The 16,340-nt window shown below is 31.5% G+C and overlaps 1 protein-coding gene across 3 annotated transcripts in view; it reads left to right on the forward strand.

Annotated features, from left to right (window-relative positions):
* The window catches only part of LOC126735767 (ubiquitin carboxyl-terminal hydrolase CYLD), a 35,971-nt gene that overhangs the window by 8,656 nt on the left and 10,975 nt on the right, over positions 1–16,340 (forward strand). For all 3 annotated transcript variants that reach the window (XM_050439863.1, XM_050439864.1, XM_050439865.1), the window contains exons 6-8: positions 7,893–8,063; positions 8,124–8,368; positions 16,073–16,288. In XM_050439863.1, the coding sequence (XP_050295820.1) occupies positions 7,893–8,063; positions 8,124–8,368; positions 16,073–16,288 (632 nt within the window). The remainder of the gene's footprint in view (positions 1–7,892; positions 8,064–8,123; positions 8,369–16,072; positions 16,289–16,340) is intronic.

The following is a 16,340-nucleotide window of genomic DNA, read 5'->3' on the forward strand; positions in this document are numbered from 1 at the left end:
AATAACATTTTGCTAAGCGATATTGAGCTCAAACGGTTTATTTTCTTGTCAGGTATCCTACATTAACGTCCAATTAATTACGGGACACCCTTTATATGAAAACATCTTGTCGGACTTGCATTGTCTTATCTTGCATTGTTATCAAGTATAACGGTTGGAGATACTTACCAACCGAAACGTCGTATTACATTAAATAGATAAGACAATGCAAGTCCGACAAGATGTTTTCACTGTACCATTGTCTACCACCTTCAAAAACAGACCCTTTATATGCTCTGGATAAGAGTCCTTAGTCCCCAATTCTATTTAAAATTGTTTTTGTAAAATTCCAGGCCGGATTTCAGCAGGTTTAGGGGTTTTTAGTTTCTTTAGTTAATTTGCTATCCGAAGCAGTTAGTTTTTGTTCTTTTTGACATAATATGATAAATACGGTCATGTTATTTTACGTGTTTAAAGTTAGGTACTAAAGGGACGTCTCGGAGGAAAATCAATATAATGCTCTTCAGTCACTTTCTATTTTACTTATGTGATTTCGTAGTTTCTCATTTTTTTCCAGGCAGTTGAATTCAAGTGTCATCTTTACATAGTTTTTTTTCTTCAGAATGTTTTTCAATTTTTTTTAAAGTCTAAAATAGAAATTTGCTTTGAAAATTTCCCTACCGTTTCTCCAGACAGTATCACAAAATCCAAGTTAAACTGTTGGGTTTTTTACACTTTTGAGCTAAATTCTTCGCTTTTCTTATTCAGATCATGTGATTTTCTATAGTTTCTATAGTTCTTTTCAATAAGTTTGTAATTTTTGTCCAGGCAGTTGAATTCAAGTATTTTCCTTACATAATTTATTTTTTTCACTATGTTTTTTAATTGTTTCTGAGAGTATTACATATTCTTATTTTTAAAATCTAAGATATTTTCTCGTTCATATGGTTAAACTTTTTTTTTTTATTTTTGAGTTAAAGACTTCGTTTTTCTTATTTAGACCATGTGAATTTCTATAGCTTATATACATTTTATTTTCAATAAGTTTTAAATTTTTTCCAGGCAGTTGCATTCAAATATCTTCTTTCAACAATTGAACTTCACCTTCACTTATTTTCATTTGTATAATAATTTTTTCTGAGAAGTAAAATTAATTTTTTTCTCAGTGGAACATAAATCCTTGTTCCCTCTTAAGAAGTTTAGGCTTTAAATACAATTTCCATATTTAATTGAATTCTTCATTCAGAAACCCAAATTTATATTTCCTTCAATCAGTTGTTTTAAAAATAGTTTTTGGCCTAAAATCTTTCACCTTTTTTTAATTTTGTGAAACCTGAAACTCACTAACTTTAAATAAAAATCCAAAATCAACAATTTCACTTACTATAAATTTATCTTCTGGATGCATACATATGGTAAAATAAAGTAAATCCTATAATATGGGAAATTAAGAAATTAATTAGGCATATAACTTATCAGAATAAAAATCTAATATTTATATGGGTTAAGGGGTAACGAAATCGTACATACCCTAGCCAAAAATGGATTACGTCAAGGAGAACCCTTATCAGACTATCATGGGAAATATATAGCTACAAATCATGGGAAATGTTTGTATAAGGAATCACAAATAAATTACTGTAAGTTCATTACATAGATACCTTCCAAATACTGGCATGAAAATCTTAATGAGTCCAGGCGTTTTGTAACAACAGTTTTACCATCTGATAAATGTATCGTCTGCAACGCAGATGGGTGACTTAAATTTCTAGAGTGTAAAAAATATATTTAAGAAATTGATGCATTACTATTAAAACTTACAAAATAGAATGTAAAGTTAAATGTTCCTTTAATGTTATGCACTTATTAGCGAAAATATCAGAGTATATACGGCTCTAATTGAGTTTCTAATTAAAAAGGACTTAGTATTTAAATAAAACATTTAATATCTATAATAATCAAAGCTAACCTCGTATTTTTGTCAATTTAAAAGTTACTTTGGTAAACCTCAGTGGCGTGAAAAGAGTGACCTTGTCCTTTATGTTTAGCATAGGAAATTTAAAAAAAATTAATTTACATTTAATGCACCTTGTATTTATAGAAGACACATACACCTTGTTGATTGAAGCAAAAAAATATATATTTAAAAAAAAGTATTATTGTAAATCATAAGCCCTATAATTTTTTTAAATGTAGGAAAATATTTAAAAATATAAAATAAGTATAAATAGATAATACAAAGTATTTTCCTTGAAGTTTTCTCAATTGTAAAATTATTATTTTCTTAGTGCAAGTTAGATCTTTGTTTTTAAGAGGCCCTATAACTATAAATATCATATTTAATTGAATCTCTCGTGCAAAAAAACTCTTTGGCCTAAAAAAATTCATATGAATATTTTTTCTTAAATTCTGGCGTGAAGTTGTGGATAACTCTTAAATAAACATCCATAGTCCACAATTCCATTTAATATAAACTATTTTATCCACATTTCCCGGTCCTAAATTAATTCCGAAAAAAAGTTGCTGAAAAAAAAAATATTTTATTATTTTACTGACGCAACGGATACGCCTCTGTGCATTATACAGCATCATCCAAAAATACCCGGCCACTAACACAATCCTCTGACTGTACCTACATGCGGGGACAAAATAGCGCAACTTTTTTTAGACCAGTACTAATTTTAGCGCGATCGAGCGTAGCTTTCCGCCAGTGCTCCTCGGAATTTTCAACCATCGATATTTTAGTAAAAAAAAAAAAAAATTAATAAATTAATTGACGAATCGAAGAAACCCTAAAAAAAACTATGGTCCATTTGAACGACGGTCTGTTGTGTTGTGCGGTGAAAAGGCTTAAGCGATTAAAAAGTGCGTATTCAACGGTGCACAACAGTTTCATATCTGTTTCATTACCGATTAATCTGTCACGATAGATCCGACGCAGATTATTTTTAAAATCGGAGCATCATCAGGTTTATTTTATTTTTTTTTGCTATTTTTAAAACGACCCGAAATATGCTTTAATAATTAACTAATAAAATGTCTCTGACGAAAAGAAAACACGACTTTTCGAGGCGTAACGATCATGTTTACTATTCGAACTGTGACGATGTCATTTATGAGAACTCGAGCGCTCTGGAGCTGTACGATTCCGACGGGAGCTCTTCTTTACCGTTGCCCGTGATCGAGTTGTTTGAGTCGATGAAAAAGGACCGGAAAAACGCCAAGAAGAATCGAAGAGCTTTAGAGAAGGAGAAAAGTATGTTTTTTTTGCGTCAGGTGTTTATATATATACAGATTATTCATTTCATTTATTCACTCAAATTGAAATAAAGATTCATATTTTTCTATAAAATTAATTAACTGTTGTGAAACCTGTGATGTTATTTTCGTACACATGCATCATACTCTCAAAGCTAATAAATATTTTATGGGCTGTTAATAGTTGAATGGCGCAGGCAATAATTTTAATGTGCAAAGCATGTTTGTGAAATTATATTTAAACTATTGAGTGAAATTCTAAGTAAAAGTGAGAGTTTTGGGGCATCTTGATTTGATCAGATTAGAGTTGATTTATCAGGAAGAAAAACTAAAACTATTTAAAAATAAAATTGTCTACACTATATTAATAAAACTCTTAGAAAAGCTTCGCAGAACGCATACAAAGCTTATTTTAAATTAAGATTACACTGTTAAAAGTTATAGGCCTTGAAAATCTGAGATACTAAAATTAATATTTAAAAAAACTTCTAGGAATAAAAAGTAAACAGACAAGTTTTGTTTCATGGTGTTCATAATATTAAATAATAAACAAATAGTCTCTTTATTTTAGAAAAATATACACTTGCTTACGACTAGACATACAATTACTGTTAAAAGTTGTGCGTGTTTCTATATGATAATTATTAAATTATTAATTATTAAATGTAAGGAATAAAGTTAGAAGTTAGAAAAAGAAGTCGGAATAAAGGAAAAGAAACAAAAAATCTACGTACATACATATTATAGAATTACATATATGAAAGAATAATATATAATAGTAAATTAGCTATATTACTGTCCTATATTATATATTTTGAGAGCTACTTTTTTGAACTGCGATATAATGCACGGAGTTGATAAAATCATTGATTTTGTGAGATGTTTTGTGCAGATCTAGTTGCTACTAAGTGGGTTGATGTATTAATATTAATTTTCCGGTTACTAAGGAATCTAATTATTGATTTCAAATATAACTTGATAATGGTAAATAATTTAAATTCCTTGAATAATAACGCGGTAGAACGCATTATGATTTTTGAAAGCCATACCTTCATTTTTTTTTTCTGGGCAATTTCAAGAGGATTCAAGAAAGTCTTACTTGCAGCCTTAATATAAATTCCAAAGTTTTCAAATTCATTTATTGCTCTTTTGTTTACATAAAGTAATATAAGGTCGTCGATTTAAGAATAGTACTAAAATTAAGATAGTTTAAAATTAAAATAGTTGGAAATAAGTAAAATAAAGATAAAAAACTACACCAACATACACAAATTTATCAAACTAGCAATATTTAAAAAAAAACCTGCTAGCAATACGGACAGTTAAAGCCAAACAGATTAAGAATATATTCACCTACTGAATAGAAAGGGTGCTGAATAAAAAACCTTTTTGATATTGGCTTGAACCGCCTGTAAATTTAAAAACACATATAATAGAAACTCATTTCATACGTCATGTTTGTCTTATGCCTAGGCACTGCAAAATCGAATCTATGTCTTGTCTTATTACTATTAATATTTACATCACGATTTTTTTAACTTCATGTTTGGAGGCAAAAGAGCCTACTTTGTACAAGTAAAGAGACTATATAGATATAATTCCTAATTTTTTAAACAAAGGAGCACAATGCTCTTGAAAAGCGGATCCACACATTGTTTGTACAATTATTTTTCGAATAACAAATATTCTTTTTATTGGATCTGCATGAGATCCCCAAAACATTTTGCTATAAGCTATGCGTGAATGTACATATGCATAATAAAAATGGATTATTGATTCCCTACTGACTGTTTTTTAAGTTGTAAATAGGGAGACGTTATCTTTTTACATATTTCATTACCATGGCTTTGCCAATCTAAATTTTTATGTAAAGTTAGACCCAAAAACTTAGTTTCGTTTGATTCATATACAGTGATTCCATCAATGTTTAGGGGCATATCATTATCAATTATTTTTAAAGCCTGCCTTTTGTTTTGAAAATGAATAAATTTTGTTTTCCTTGAATTAAGGACTAGCTGATTTTCCTCACACTACTTTTGCATCTGTAAGGCTGTAGAGTTTGCAAGATCTAAGGCTATTTGACAGTTCTTGTGCGATATTACACATGATTTATCATCAGCAAACTGGGCTAGTACTGCATATGGTCCAGAAATGTCATCATTTAAGCTGTTACTAAACACAATAAATAAAAGGGGGGATAAAAGTGAACTCTGTGGAGCACAGGTACCTACGTCTATAAAACCCGGATGGGAATGTATAATTAACAATACCGTTCCTGTCACATTAACTGAATGAGGCCTGTGGCTTAGAAATGACCTGATCTAATTAATTTCTTTGCTCTATATTCCATAGATCTATAGATCCATCATATTGAAGGCGTTGCTTCAGTCTATCTCTGGCGTCTAAGGCTTCAGTCAGTGAATTTATATGACTAGACACTGCTGTTTCAGTCGACCTATTATTTAGGAAACCCTGTTGCGTTGGACTAAAAAATGAGAGTTTTTAACAAGTCCATCATGGAATGCTCTTTTAAAGATTGTGGAAAATACCGATGGAACAGCTACTAGTCTCTAATTACATACTTATATTATGTCCTTTTTTTTATTGGCACAACCCTAGTTTTTTTTAGTATAGGTGGAAATATTGCTTCTTGATAAACTTCATAGACATCTATTGGCCTATGGGTTCTAAAATTTTGTTTGTTTTTAGTGAAGGGGGTTGTACAGTGTTTTGAATTTTTTCTGGTGTGGGAAGGTCACAATAGTGCCCATTAAACAACTCACATAGCTCACCGGCATCACTGGTTTGTTAGCCACTTATGTTTATTTCCAAGGAGAATGATTTATTTGCTTTGCCACTTTCTTTTTTTAAAGAAGTTACTAATCGAATCTACCAAACCCTTATATATATTTGTTATTGTTGTATGGGAAAAAACATGGTCTTAGCATATAGAATTTATGCATGAGTTTTCTTAGTTTACCAGAGATATATTGCACATGTGTCTTCCATTTTAGATGCCTGGAAGTAGACACTCAAATTAATTCCGTTCACTGTACTAATGGGCACACAATTATATTCTTTTACGTGATTATAATCATTATTGTGAAACAGTCCCAGGGTTATAAGGTAATCCTGCTTTTGTCATGGAGTGACACATAAAATGAATTTTGTTAATATTAAGCGATAATAAACTAAAATCTAGCCATTTTTTGTAACTTTTCCAAGGAAAATTCAACCCTGATTATCAGAGCGGTATCATCAGCATAACAGGCAAATTGTAAACTTGTTATTATCGAAAATATGCTCCTCATATAGAGGATTATTTTCACCATTTTAATGCTGACAATATGGTTGAATTATTCATTTTTACCATGTGAGTTTAAATTAGTCGAGAATAAGATTAATCAGGACTTACAAGCCATTTATGATGTTGCTTTAAAGCTTTCATTAAAATGCTCCAAAACCATCTGTAAGATATTTATTGGCAATCGATATAAACATCAGATTGGGGGATAAAGAATTCTAGTTGTCGACAAGACTTGTAGTGAATGATTTAAATATTTACATTTACAAACATTTAAACGTTTCTAATATTCTTAAAAAGGCGTACCTTGCTTTAAATTAAAGATATTTGCGCAGACACTATTTATGTGTGGATATTAAAAATCTTTTATTTATTAATTAAATTATTATTTTTTATTTATGTGATTCGTTGGTGCTTTCACAGTCTAATTCCTCTGCTGTAGTTAATAGCTGGTGTCTTGATTATGAGGATAGGGGTAGACTGCAAAGGCTCCAAAACTTTTGTATTCGACTAATATTTGGCATTTTCAATTTCCTACAAATTTTAAGGACTTAAATGGCTCAATATGGAAAATCGAAGGAGCAATTCTTCAATTCTCTAATATTTTTTTATAAAATTTTAAAATATTGTAGTCCGCCTTATCTTTATCAGAAAATATCTTTAAGAAATGATGTACATCATTTAAATGTAATCAGAAATAAGTAAGCAATCATTTTCTTACAATTTTGCATATCATATAAATTCGTTAAATTTTTACCTAAAGCGACTATCAATTTCTTGTAATACTTTTCGTAAAAAGATAATTTTACGTCTAATGAATTGAGTGCTTAACTATGGTTCTTGGATTCTGTCTTTTTGTATGTTTGCTGAGGTCTTATTAAACATTTGTTTTTTTTATGGTCTTGCTTTTTAATATATAAAAATATATTTTTTGGGTATGTACTTATAGATTATTAGATTTGAAATTGGAAACTTCTTCAATTGGTTTTTGTAAACCTATTTTTTTTTTGGCAAATAAAGAATGTTTATTATTATTACAAATAAACAATTTTTTTAGATTTTGTTTAATTCTTCACCTAAAATCTTGTTGCAGCATCTTGATTTTTGGCTTTGGCTTAGAGAAACAACTTATCTGTGAAAAAGTGAATATTTTGGGCCACTTTGGATATTTTGAACGGACTTTCAGAACTTGTGATTTTTAATGCTCGTTTAAAAACTACTACTCAGAGGTCCTTTTTTTTTAACAGTCTGCGAAGCTTCAGAAGTTAATTTAAAAGTAAAGAGATTTCAAGAAATTTCTATCATTTATGCTAGAAAAACTTAGCCTATACATTTTGTCGTTTTCTTGCAGAACTCACAGAACCACACCCACCAAAAGAAATCAACCAATCCAAACCGACCGCCACATTCTACGTGATAGAAAAATTAAAATACAAAGACCCTCCCCCTGGTACCACCAACGACCTGGTCTTAGGTAGTTTAGTAGAGGTAGAAACTGACGTGACAGACCAACCTTTATACGGTAAACTTTCGTAAGACCTCTTTGTATATTAATATATTGCATTAATTTAACACATTGCAGGTGTGATTCGATGGATGGGAGTAGACTCCGAAACGAAATTCACCCTGGTAGGTATAGAGCTTGAGGACGAACTGCCGAGCGAGTTACCGCTGACGCTAACAGATGGCACATATAACGGAGAAAGATTCTTTAAATGCGCCCCAGATCGGGGGTTTTTCGTGCCGTTGGAGCGTTGCAGGAAGGATCCGCGGTTTCAGGACGGGGTGCCCACCACCCCTGTACATCAGGCGGCACCAAGTGAAGCCGTAAGTATTTTGTTCTTTATTTCTAATGTATTAAATCTAAATAATAACACGCTTTTATTAGCTCGCGTTGTATCTATGTATGTATGTAACGGAATCTTTAAGGGTTCATTTTCACTGGTTTCTAAAAGTCTGACCAACTTGAAACTCTGCACACGTCTCAAGGACCGATGACAATGCAATAATTTGATAATTTTAACATTCATTTTATCGATTTTAATAATAAGAGTATGAAAAGTATGAACATGTCGCCGCCCCTGAAAGTATTTAGGTAATATGAGATGCTTTCAGCAAGATAATGAATAATAGTTTAAAAAAACTTAAAAAAAAACACGCTTTTATTGCTAAACGAACTAAAAAGTAGAAAATAATTTTTAATTCCAAAAAGTTTTTGTTACAGTAGTAAAAGGTCGGACAATCAATCATAATTAATTACCTGAAATAAAAATCATAATAAAATTTAAGTTATTAACAGAATAATTGAATAGGTGATTGGAAAAAGGATAACATTCCAAAAATATGGCGAATTGAAGTGAGATAGCATTTTTTTGAATATTTGTATTTTCTATCCGCTGAGCGCAAAAACGATAAGATCGCCTTCATATAAAAACATTGTCGTTGAGCGGAAAAAGGATAATATTACTGGAATATTATCCTTTTCCCTGCACACCTTCGGAGTCGGCAACAGCGGGATTTCAGTTTGTTTTGCGATTTCATCAAGTAAACAGTGTTGTTTAGATGTTGTTGAAAAGTGTTTTAAGAGTTGTTTAAAAAGTGAATATTATTTACCATTGACCTGTCGTGAATATTAAATTTATTTAGAATTTAATAGTGGGTAAGTCCGTATGTAGTTATTGTTGAATAGAAATATTAAAATTTGATCTTTGTTTATAGAAATGTCGGATTCGGACTATTCGGAGGAAGAACCCGCAAACTTGGGCAAGAAGCGAAAGCTTAATAAAAAATTACACACAAAAGAAAGGGAAAAATTGGCCAGACAGAAAGGAGCAGAGTTTGTTACACATTAACTAGTTTAGTTAATGCTAAAGTAACCGGGCCAGATTGCACCTGTCGTAAGAAATGTATGGCGGATTTTACATTTGAAGAAAAACGTTCAATCATCGAAATCGTTTATAGTGGAAGACCAAAAAAGTCGTTAGACATCGTCCTGTGTCAGCAGGAGCTAGACAGTTTTCTTCTTCTTTTAATTATTTTGCTATGAAAGGTGTGTGCAGACTTGAAATTTGCCGCAATGCTTATATAAGTTTACATGCTCTCTCCAACAAAGCCATACAACGCTTAACTAAAACAGTTGAAACCAAAATTTTACCAGTTGATATGAGAGGAAGACATGCAAATCGTGCAAATAAACTTGATGTCACGAAAATTAAAGATCACATACAATCATTTCCGAAAAAAGAGTCTCATTATTCTTCTAAGTTAACTATCTACTTAGATGCGAGCTTGAGTGTAACTAAGATGTATGAGCTCTTCATCAATGAAAATCCGGATTTAAAAAATATCGTAAAGTATGAATATTATCTGCGACATCTTCGAGAAAACTACGGATATCGGTTTGGTAGACCCCAGGTCGACGTTTGCTCAACCTGTGAAGATTTGAATGTAAAAATAAAGTCAACAGCTCTTAATGAAACAGCAAAAAGATGCGCAGTTGCAGAACTTATGATTCATAGAAGACGAGCATCTAAATTTTATAAGAAACTCCAAGAAATCAAAGAGACCTGTAAGGAGTCACGTTGGAGCAATAGTCTTTGATTATATGCAAAACCTTCCCCTTCCTTTAATGCCAGTTCAGGAAATGTTTTATTTACGTAAACTGTGGTATTATGTTTTTAATGTCCATAGCCTTGGCAACGATATATCCATGTTCTATACACATACAGAGGGTGATGCTCAGAGAGGCCCCAATGAAGTCAGTACGTCGGTTTTGGACTTTATTGCCAATCATATTCCTGAAGAAGTAAAAATCTTGCATGTCTTTAGTGATGCATGTGCAGGTCAAAACCGCAATCATACTTTAACCAGGTTGTTTACTGCACTGACTATGAATAATAGATTTCAAGAAATTCATCAGTATTTTCCAATCCGGGGCCACAGTTTTCTGCATTGTGACAGAAACTTTTCAGTTGTTAAGCGCTCTTTAAAAAAATTCGATAGGATTTTTTCTCCTGATCAATACAACGAAATCATTACGTCTTCCAAGAAAAAGAACAATAATAAGTTCCGGTAAGTAAAACGGCTAACAAATGCCGATATTTAAAGGCTGGTGGCCGCAATATTTTAAAAAGACTGTCAAAGATGTTGAAAAAAAACAGTCCTTTACCATAAGTAAGTACAGGCATTTAATATATACAGTGCGAACGTAAAGGTTGGAATAAATTCATTTAAAATTCAGGGGTATGTTCAAAAAAAAACGCTCGGACATGTCGATTTTTATTTTTAACTGCGGGTTTTCTTACTATAATTTTATGTATACAGGGTGGCCCAAAAATAAGTTACGGTCATCAACGTAATTTTTTTAAATGTAAACACCTATTTTTTATTTTAGATTTAGGTTCTACATCAAATTCTAAGTACATTTCATGTACCATGTCCTATACCTAAACTCGACCGTTGACGATTGAACACAATAAAAGGCTATTTTTGGAAGAATTATTTATATCAAGCAACCTATCAGTTATTGTTTGCTTATTTACATTTGTGGTTCGTGTTTTTGATTGTTAACTTGTCACAATTTGTTGACATCAAATAATTTTGAGTGAATTTAGTTTGATTTAGATGCCTAAGCAAAGTTTTGCTTGTGTTAAGTTTATCAAAAGATAAAATTAAAATTTCAAAAAATGGTACGTCTTAGTGAGCGAGAGCGAATAGAGATTTTGATGATGATTGGTTATGGAAACAGGATGCGCACTCAGATGGAAGTCTGTGAAATTTATCATGCCAAGTATCCTGATAGGCCACGTATATCTCAAAGTACTGTCAGTAAAATAGAACAGAAATATCGGGATTTGGGTCATGTCAGGGATAATTATACGAAAGGTCGGTCAAGTATATCAGAAGAGAAGCAACTAAATGTTTTGCTGGCAGTTGAAGAAGATTGCCATAAAACGACTCGCAATATTGCGTTAGAAAATCAGATATCCCAGACATCCGTCGTTAAGTATTTAGGTATAAATAAATGGCACCCTTACAAAGTTCAATTGGTTCATGAACTAAATGAAGATGACCCAGATAGGCGTTTAGAATTTTGTGAGAGACTTATGGACTTGTGCCATGCTAATCCACAATTTTCAAAAAAAAATGTATTTTCTGATGAGGCAACGTTTTGTCTTCATGGTAGTGTAAACCGGCAAAACTGCCGATATTGGGCTACTGAAAATCCGCACTGGATGATGGAGTGCCACAGCCAAGTCCCTCAAAAAGTAAATGTTTGGGCGGGGGTGATTGAAAACAGGGTTATAGGGCTCTTTTTCTTTGAAGGATACTTGAATGGTGAGAGGTACTTAGAGTTTTTAGAAAATGACTTGGTTCCATGCCTTGCCACTTTATACCCCGATCCAGAAGACCCGGATATATTAGATAATTCCTTATGGTATCAGCAAGATGGAGCTCCAGCCCATTACACTCGTCCCGTGCGCCAGTACCTGGATACCGTTTTCCCTGGACGTTGGATTGGTCGGAGGGGTGCAATTGAATGGCCGGCCAGATCGCCGGATCTGACTCCTTTAGATTTTTTTTTTGTGGGGGTATCTTAAGTCCAAAGTTTATGTTAATCGGCCAAACAACATTGAAGACTTAAAAATTAGAATAACGGAAGAAATAAGATTGATAGAACCTTCTGTTATCGATAACGTTTTACAAGAATTTCAGCATCGACTGGGATATTGCCAAGAGGTTCGTGGCAGCCATTTTCAACACTTAATAAATTAATTAAAAGATTTTTCTGTATTCTTGCTTGATATAAATAACTCTTCCAAAAATAGCCTTTTATTGTGTTCAATCGTCAACGGTCGAGTTTAGGTATAGGACATGGTGCATGAAATGTACTTAGAATTTGATGTAGAACCTAAATCTAAAATAAAAAATAGGTGTTTACATTTAAAAAAATTACGTTGATGACCGTAACTTATTTTTGGGCCACCCTGTATACATAAAATTATAGTAAGAAAACCCGCAGTTAAAAATAAAAATCGACATGTCCGAGCGTTTTTTTTTGAACATACCCCTGAATTTTAAATGAATTTATTCCAACCTTTACGTTCGCACTGTATATACCCAAACAATGAAAGGCTATATCAAGGCTTCTGAATTCATTGATGGTTTTACCTATGGTCTTTTTAATATGAAAAAACAAGACAATATAAACCTTCCCAATTCGAAAGCATACAATGGCAAAATTCCTATCAACTCCAAGAAGCTAGAAGATGTTTCTAAAATAATACATTATATACCAGATGAATACAGGGCTTTCTACGATGATATACTCACAAATCCCACAACAAATAGAGACCACAGTGACCCAGAAGACTGAAAGGGATGTGAATGTCACTTGTTTCAAGTTTGTGTCATGTTTGTTTCTTAAATAAAAATTAGTTCTTCATAAATGCCCTTTTTTTATTTTTTATTTTTATATCAATAACGACTTACTTAATAGGCATGGACCGTTAGTTCTTTGGAATTAAATGTACCTTGTCAAAGTACACAATTGTCCAATAGATATATTTTTAGTAAAACTAAACTTGTTCTTTTAGTTTTTTTAAACTATTATTTTTTTATCTGATAGTATAAATATATATGAGACTAGCTAAACTAAGTACTAAATTTTATCAGTGGCAATTCGTGGTTTGTTTCACAGGGAGGTCAAATAAATAATTATTAAACGCAAGATTTTAAAAAGTTGAAATTAGTTTTTATGATAAACTTGGCTAATCTTTAACTTTCTTACATTTTCGAGGCCCTTTGAAGAAGTTTTTATCATAGATTTAAAGTAATTTCTGGTATGTTTTCATATATTTTAAATATTTCAAATAATTTTTTTAGAAATTATGTATGGGTTCCATGTATTAGAAATAATCTTTTCAAGTTTTTCAAGCATTTAACGTCAATTACATTACGAACCTGAATGGCGTGTAATGTAATAAGTGAATTGGAAATAGTTTTGCATATTTTTTAGGCAAATTTTTCATTTTATTCCAGTCATTTAAAATATCTTCTAAAAAGAGGTAATTTTTGTTTCATATTTTTGTGTTTCGACTTTTGAGAATAATTTGTTATAGTCTTAACGTCATTATCAAACTGAAACAATATAGGTTTGAAGATATACATAAGTTAGAAGTTACTTACCGTTATTTATCAGGTATAATAGAACAAACTTTCACTTGTGTTAAAATGTCTGGTGCTTTAAACATTAAACATGGAGTTCCCTCTATTTAATTAAATAGGCCTCTCCTCTTTTTAATTTAAATAGATGACGTAGAATCATCTGTCGACAATCATCTTGTGCTGATGATAAAACAGGTCTTTAAAAAAAAAAAATTCTGGGGTCTCTAGTTAGCGAAATGAATATCATTGATCTCAATGCAAAATTGTTTCAATAAAAATATGTTATCATTAAACAATAATAAAACCAAAAAAACAACTATTTAGTCTAAGAAGAATTAAAATACAAAGCCTTACAAATGAACTTACCAATACAGAATCTATGAAGCTGTTAGTGGTACATATAGACAACATTTTAATTTTTAATTAACATATTGATCAAAAAAATTAAATTCTTCCACTTCTAAGAAATATAAAACCACTTGTCGACAAGTCTATACTATTGACACGCCTTAAGCTAAGAAAAAATTTTCACTATACAAGGTGTCTACTATAAAAACCGCCAAACTTTTAAGAGGTGATTAAACAAGTCATTTGCAACAAAAAAGTCCTATAACATTTTTTCGAAAAGTTCTTCTGGTATTTAACATTTTTTGATTTTATCAAATTTCTTTGTTATTTTTCATATAAACAAGAATATCTCCGTTATTGTTACCACCACATAAAATTTAGATATACCATCTGAAAGAGAATTAAATTTGCTATAAGATGGATATATTTAAGTTTTTGAGTAATTTTTTAAACCGGGTGTTATCAGAAGTTATGGAAAATGTGCAAAATTAGTGGTATCTTCTTCGTTGTCGTTTTTCTAAAATTTGGTAAATAAGGACATGTTTTTTTTTCAGCAAAAACTACTGCATTTAATATGCTTTCCAATGATATACTTACTTTTCTGATAGCTATTTGTTTTCACAGCAATATCACGGGCAAAAGAAAGAAAACCACAAAAATTGAAAATTTTCAAATTTTATATTTCTTTTGAGCACCAATGCGGTGAGTACTTGTAGATCTATCTTCCCTAACACAACAACTCCACAAATTTCCATTAGAGACGCCGTAAACACATAGCATATCGCGATATTCATTCTTTAAGAAAAAAAGCAGGTTTTCCTTCTTTTGTAAATAGCAATGAATCCGCAAAAGAAGGAAATTCACAAACCATGTATTACTTGATTAAACAAAAGCATAAATATTTACAATTTGACAAGAACTGTCATTAAGTCATGCATCAAAGTCACCTCTTAAAGTTTGGCGGTTTTTATAGTAGACACCCTGTAGAGGAGATTCATTTATGTAATCCAAGGTCTGGACTACAGAGCTGATGTGAGGAGATCTTTTGTTAAACTCAAAATTTTAACTCTTCCCTTATTATGCATATTAAGGTGTCTGGTTTATACTAAAGGAAATCTTAATATGAAATGCAAAGTAACTGCCATGATCACAATACTAGACTAAATGAAGAATTAAGCGTTAACAAAGTACCAATTATTTTGGACCTAAATTTTCTTATAAATTGCCTAAACATGTTAGGAGAATAAATGAAAAAGAATTTTACACTTGTATGGAAAAATATTTACTAACTACGGCATTCTATAGCCTAAATGAGTCTTTAGATCTTAACTAGTTAAATATTTTACTCGATTATAACTGTCGTATTGTTGCTGCAAGGTTAATCTCAATTTTATATATACAAAATTTTAATTCGTATAACTTTATTAACCTGATGTATTTTATTTAGTAGCATAGTTGTTTTGTGTAGTTACGTGTTAAAAAATTGTACATTTTCTGCATACAATCGTACATTTTAACATGAATAAAACATTTTCAGTATTAGTATCATACCTTTTAGGCATTTTTTGCTCTTTTTAAAAATCGCAGCCAATTTACACAGCAATCAGGTATGCTGCTATGTTTAGAAATCGATTAAAAGCTTACTATTTCAATGTTGATGTAAGCCTAGAATTTTAAATTGCCTTGAAAAAGCAAATGAATTTGCGAAGCGCTCGTTTTTTAAAACTACAATAGTCTTTTTTATTAAAGCGGTCTTTTTTTAATGTTTTTGATACATTTGATAACACTATTTTGTCTGCCCGTCAAAATACTCTTCACTAACATTGGATTGTCATTAGCGATTCTATTTTTTGCTTTCATTTTCAACTGATTGTTAATAAACGAATTTCTGATTCATTTCCCTTCACCTTTTAAAGCACAAGTGTAAATATGCAATCCTTGATGAATAAATAGTACTGATTTAAAGGTGTATCAATAAAATGCTGGAATGTCCGTAAAAGTTCAAATTTATTGCAGCGCGAATGTTCTGTGATTCCCGGAGCGGTGGCTCCACTTTGTATGCCTACAGAGGAAGACGTTCAGGCCGTCTGCGGGAAGTACCGCGGCATCCAAGGCCATCACAACTCCTGCTACCTGGACGTCACTTTATTTTCAATGTTCACTTACACGTCCGTTTTTGATAGTCTGATATTTAGGCCTAGGAATTCGTATGACATTGAGGATTATGATGAGGTAAGTGGGAACTGAAATGAATGAGGTTTATACGAAAGTGGAATATACTTGG

The sequence above is a fragment of the Anthonomus grandis genome, chromosome 4 (assembly GCF_022605725.1).
Source record: "Anthonomus grandis grandis chromosome 4, icAntGran1.3, whole genome shotgun sequence".
In the NCBI taxonomy this organism is placed as follows: Eukaryota; Metazoa; Arthropoda; class Insecta; order Coleoptera; family Curculionidae; genus Anthonomus; species Anthonomus grandis.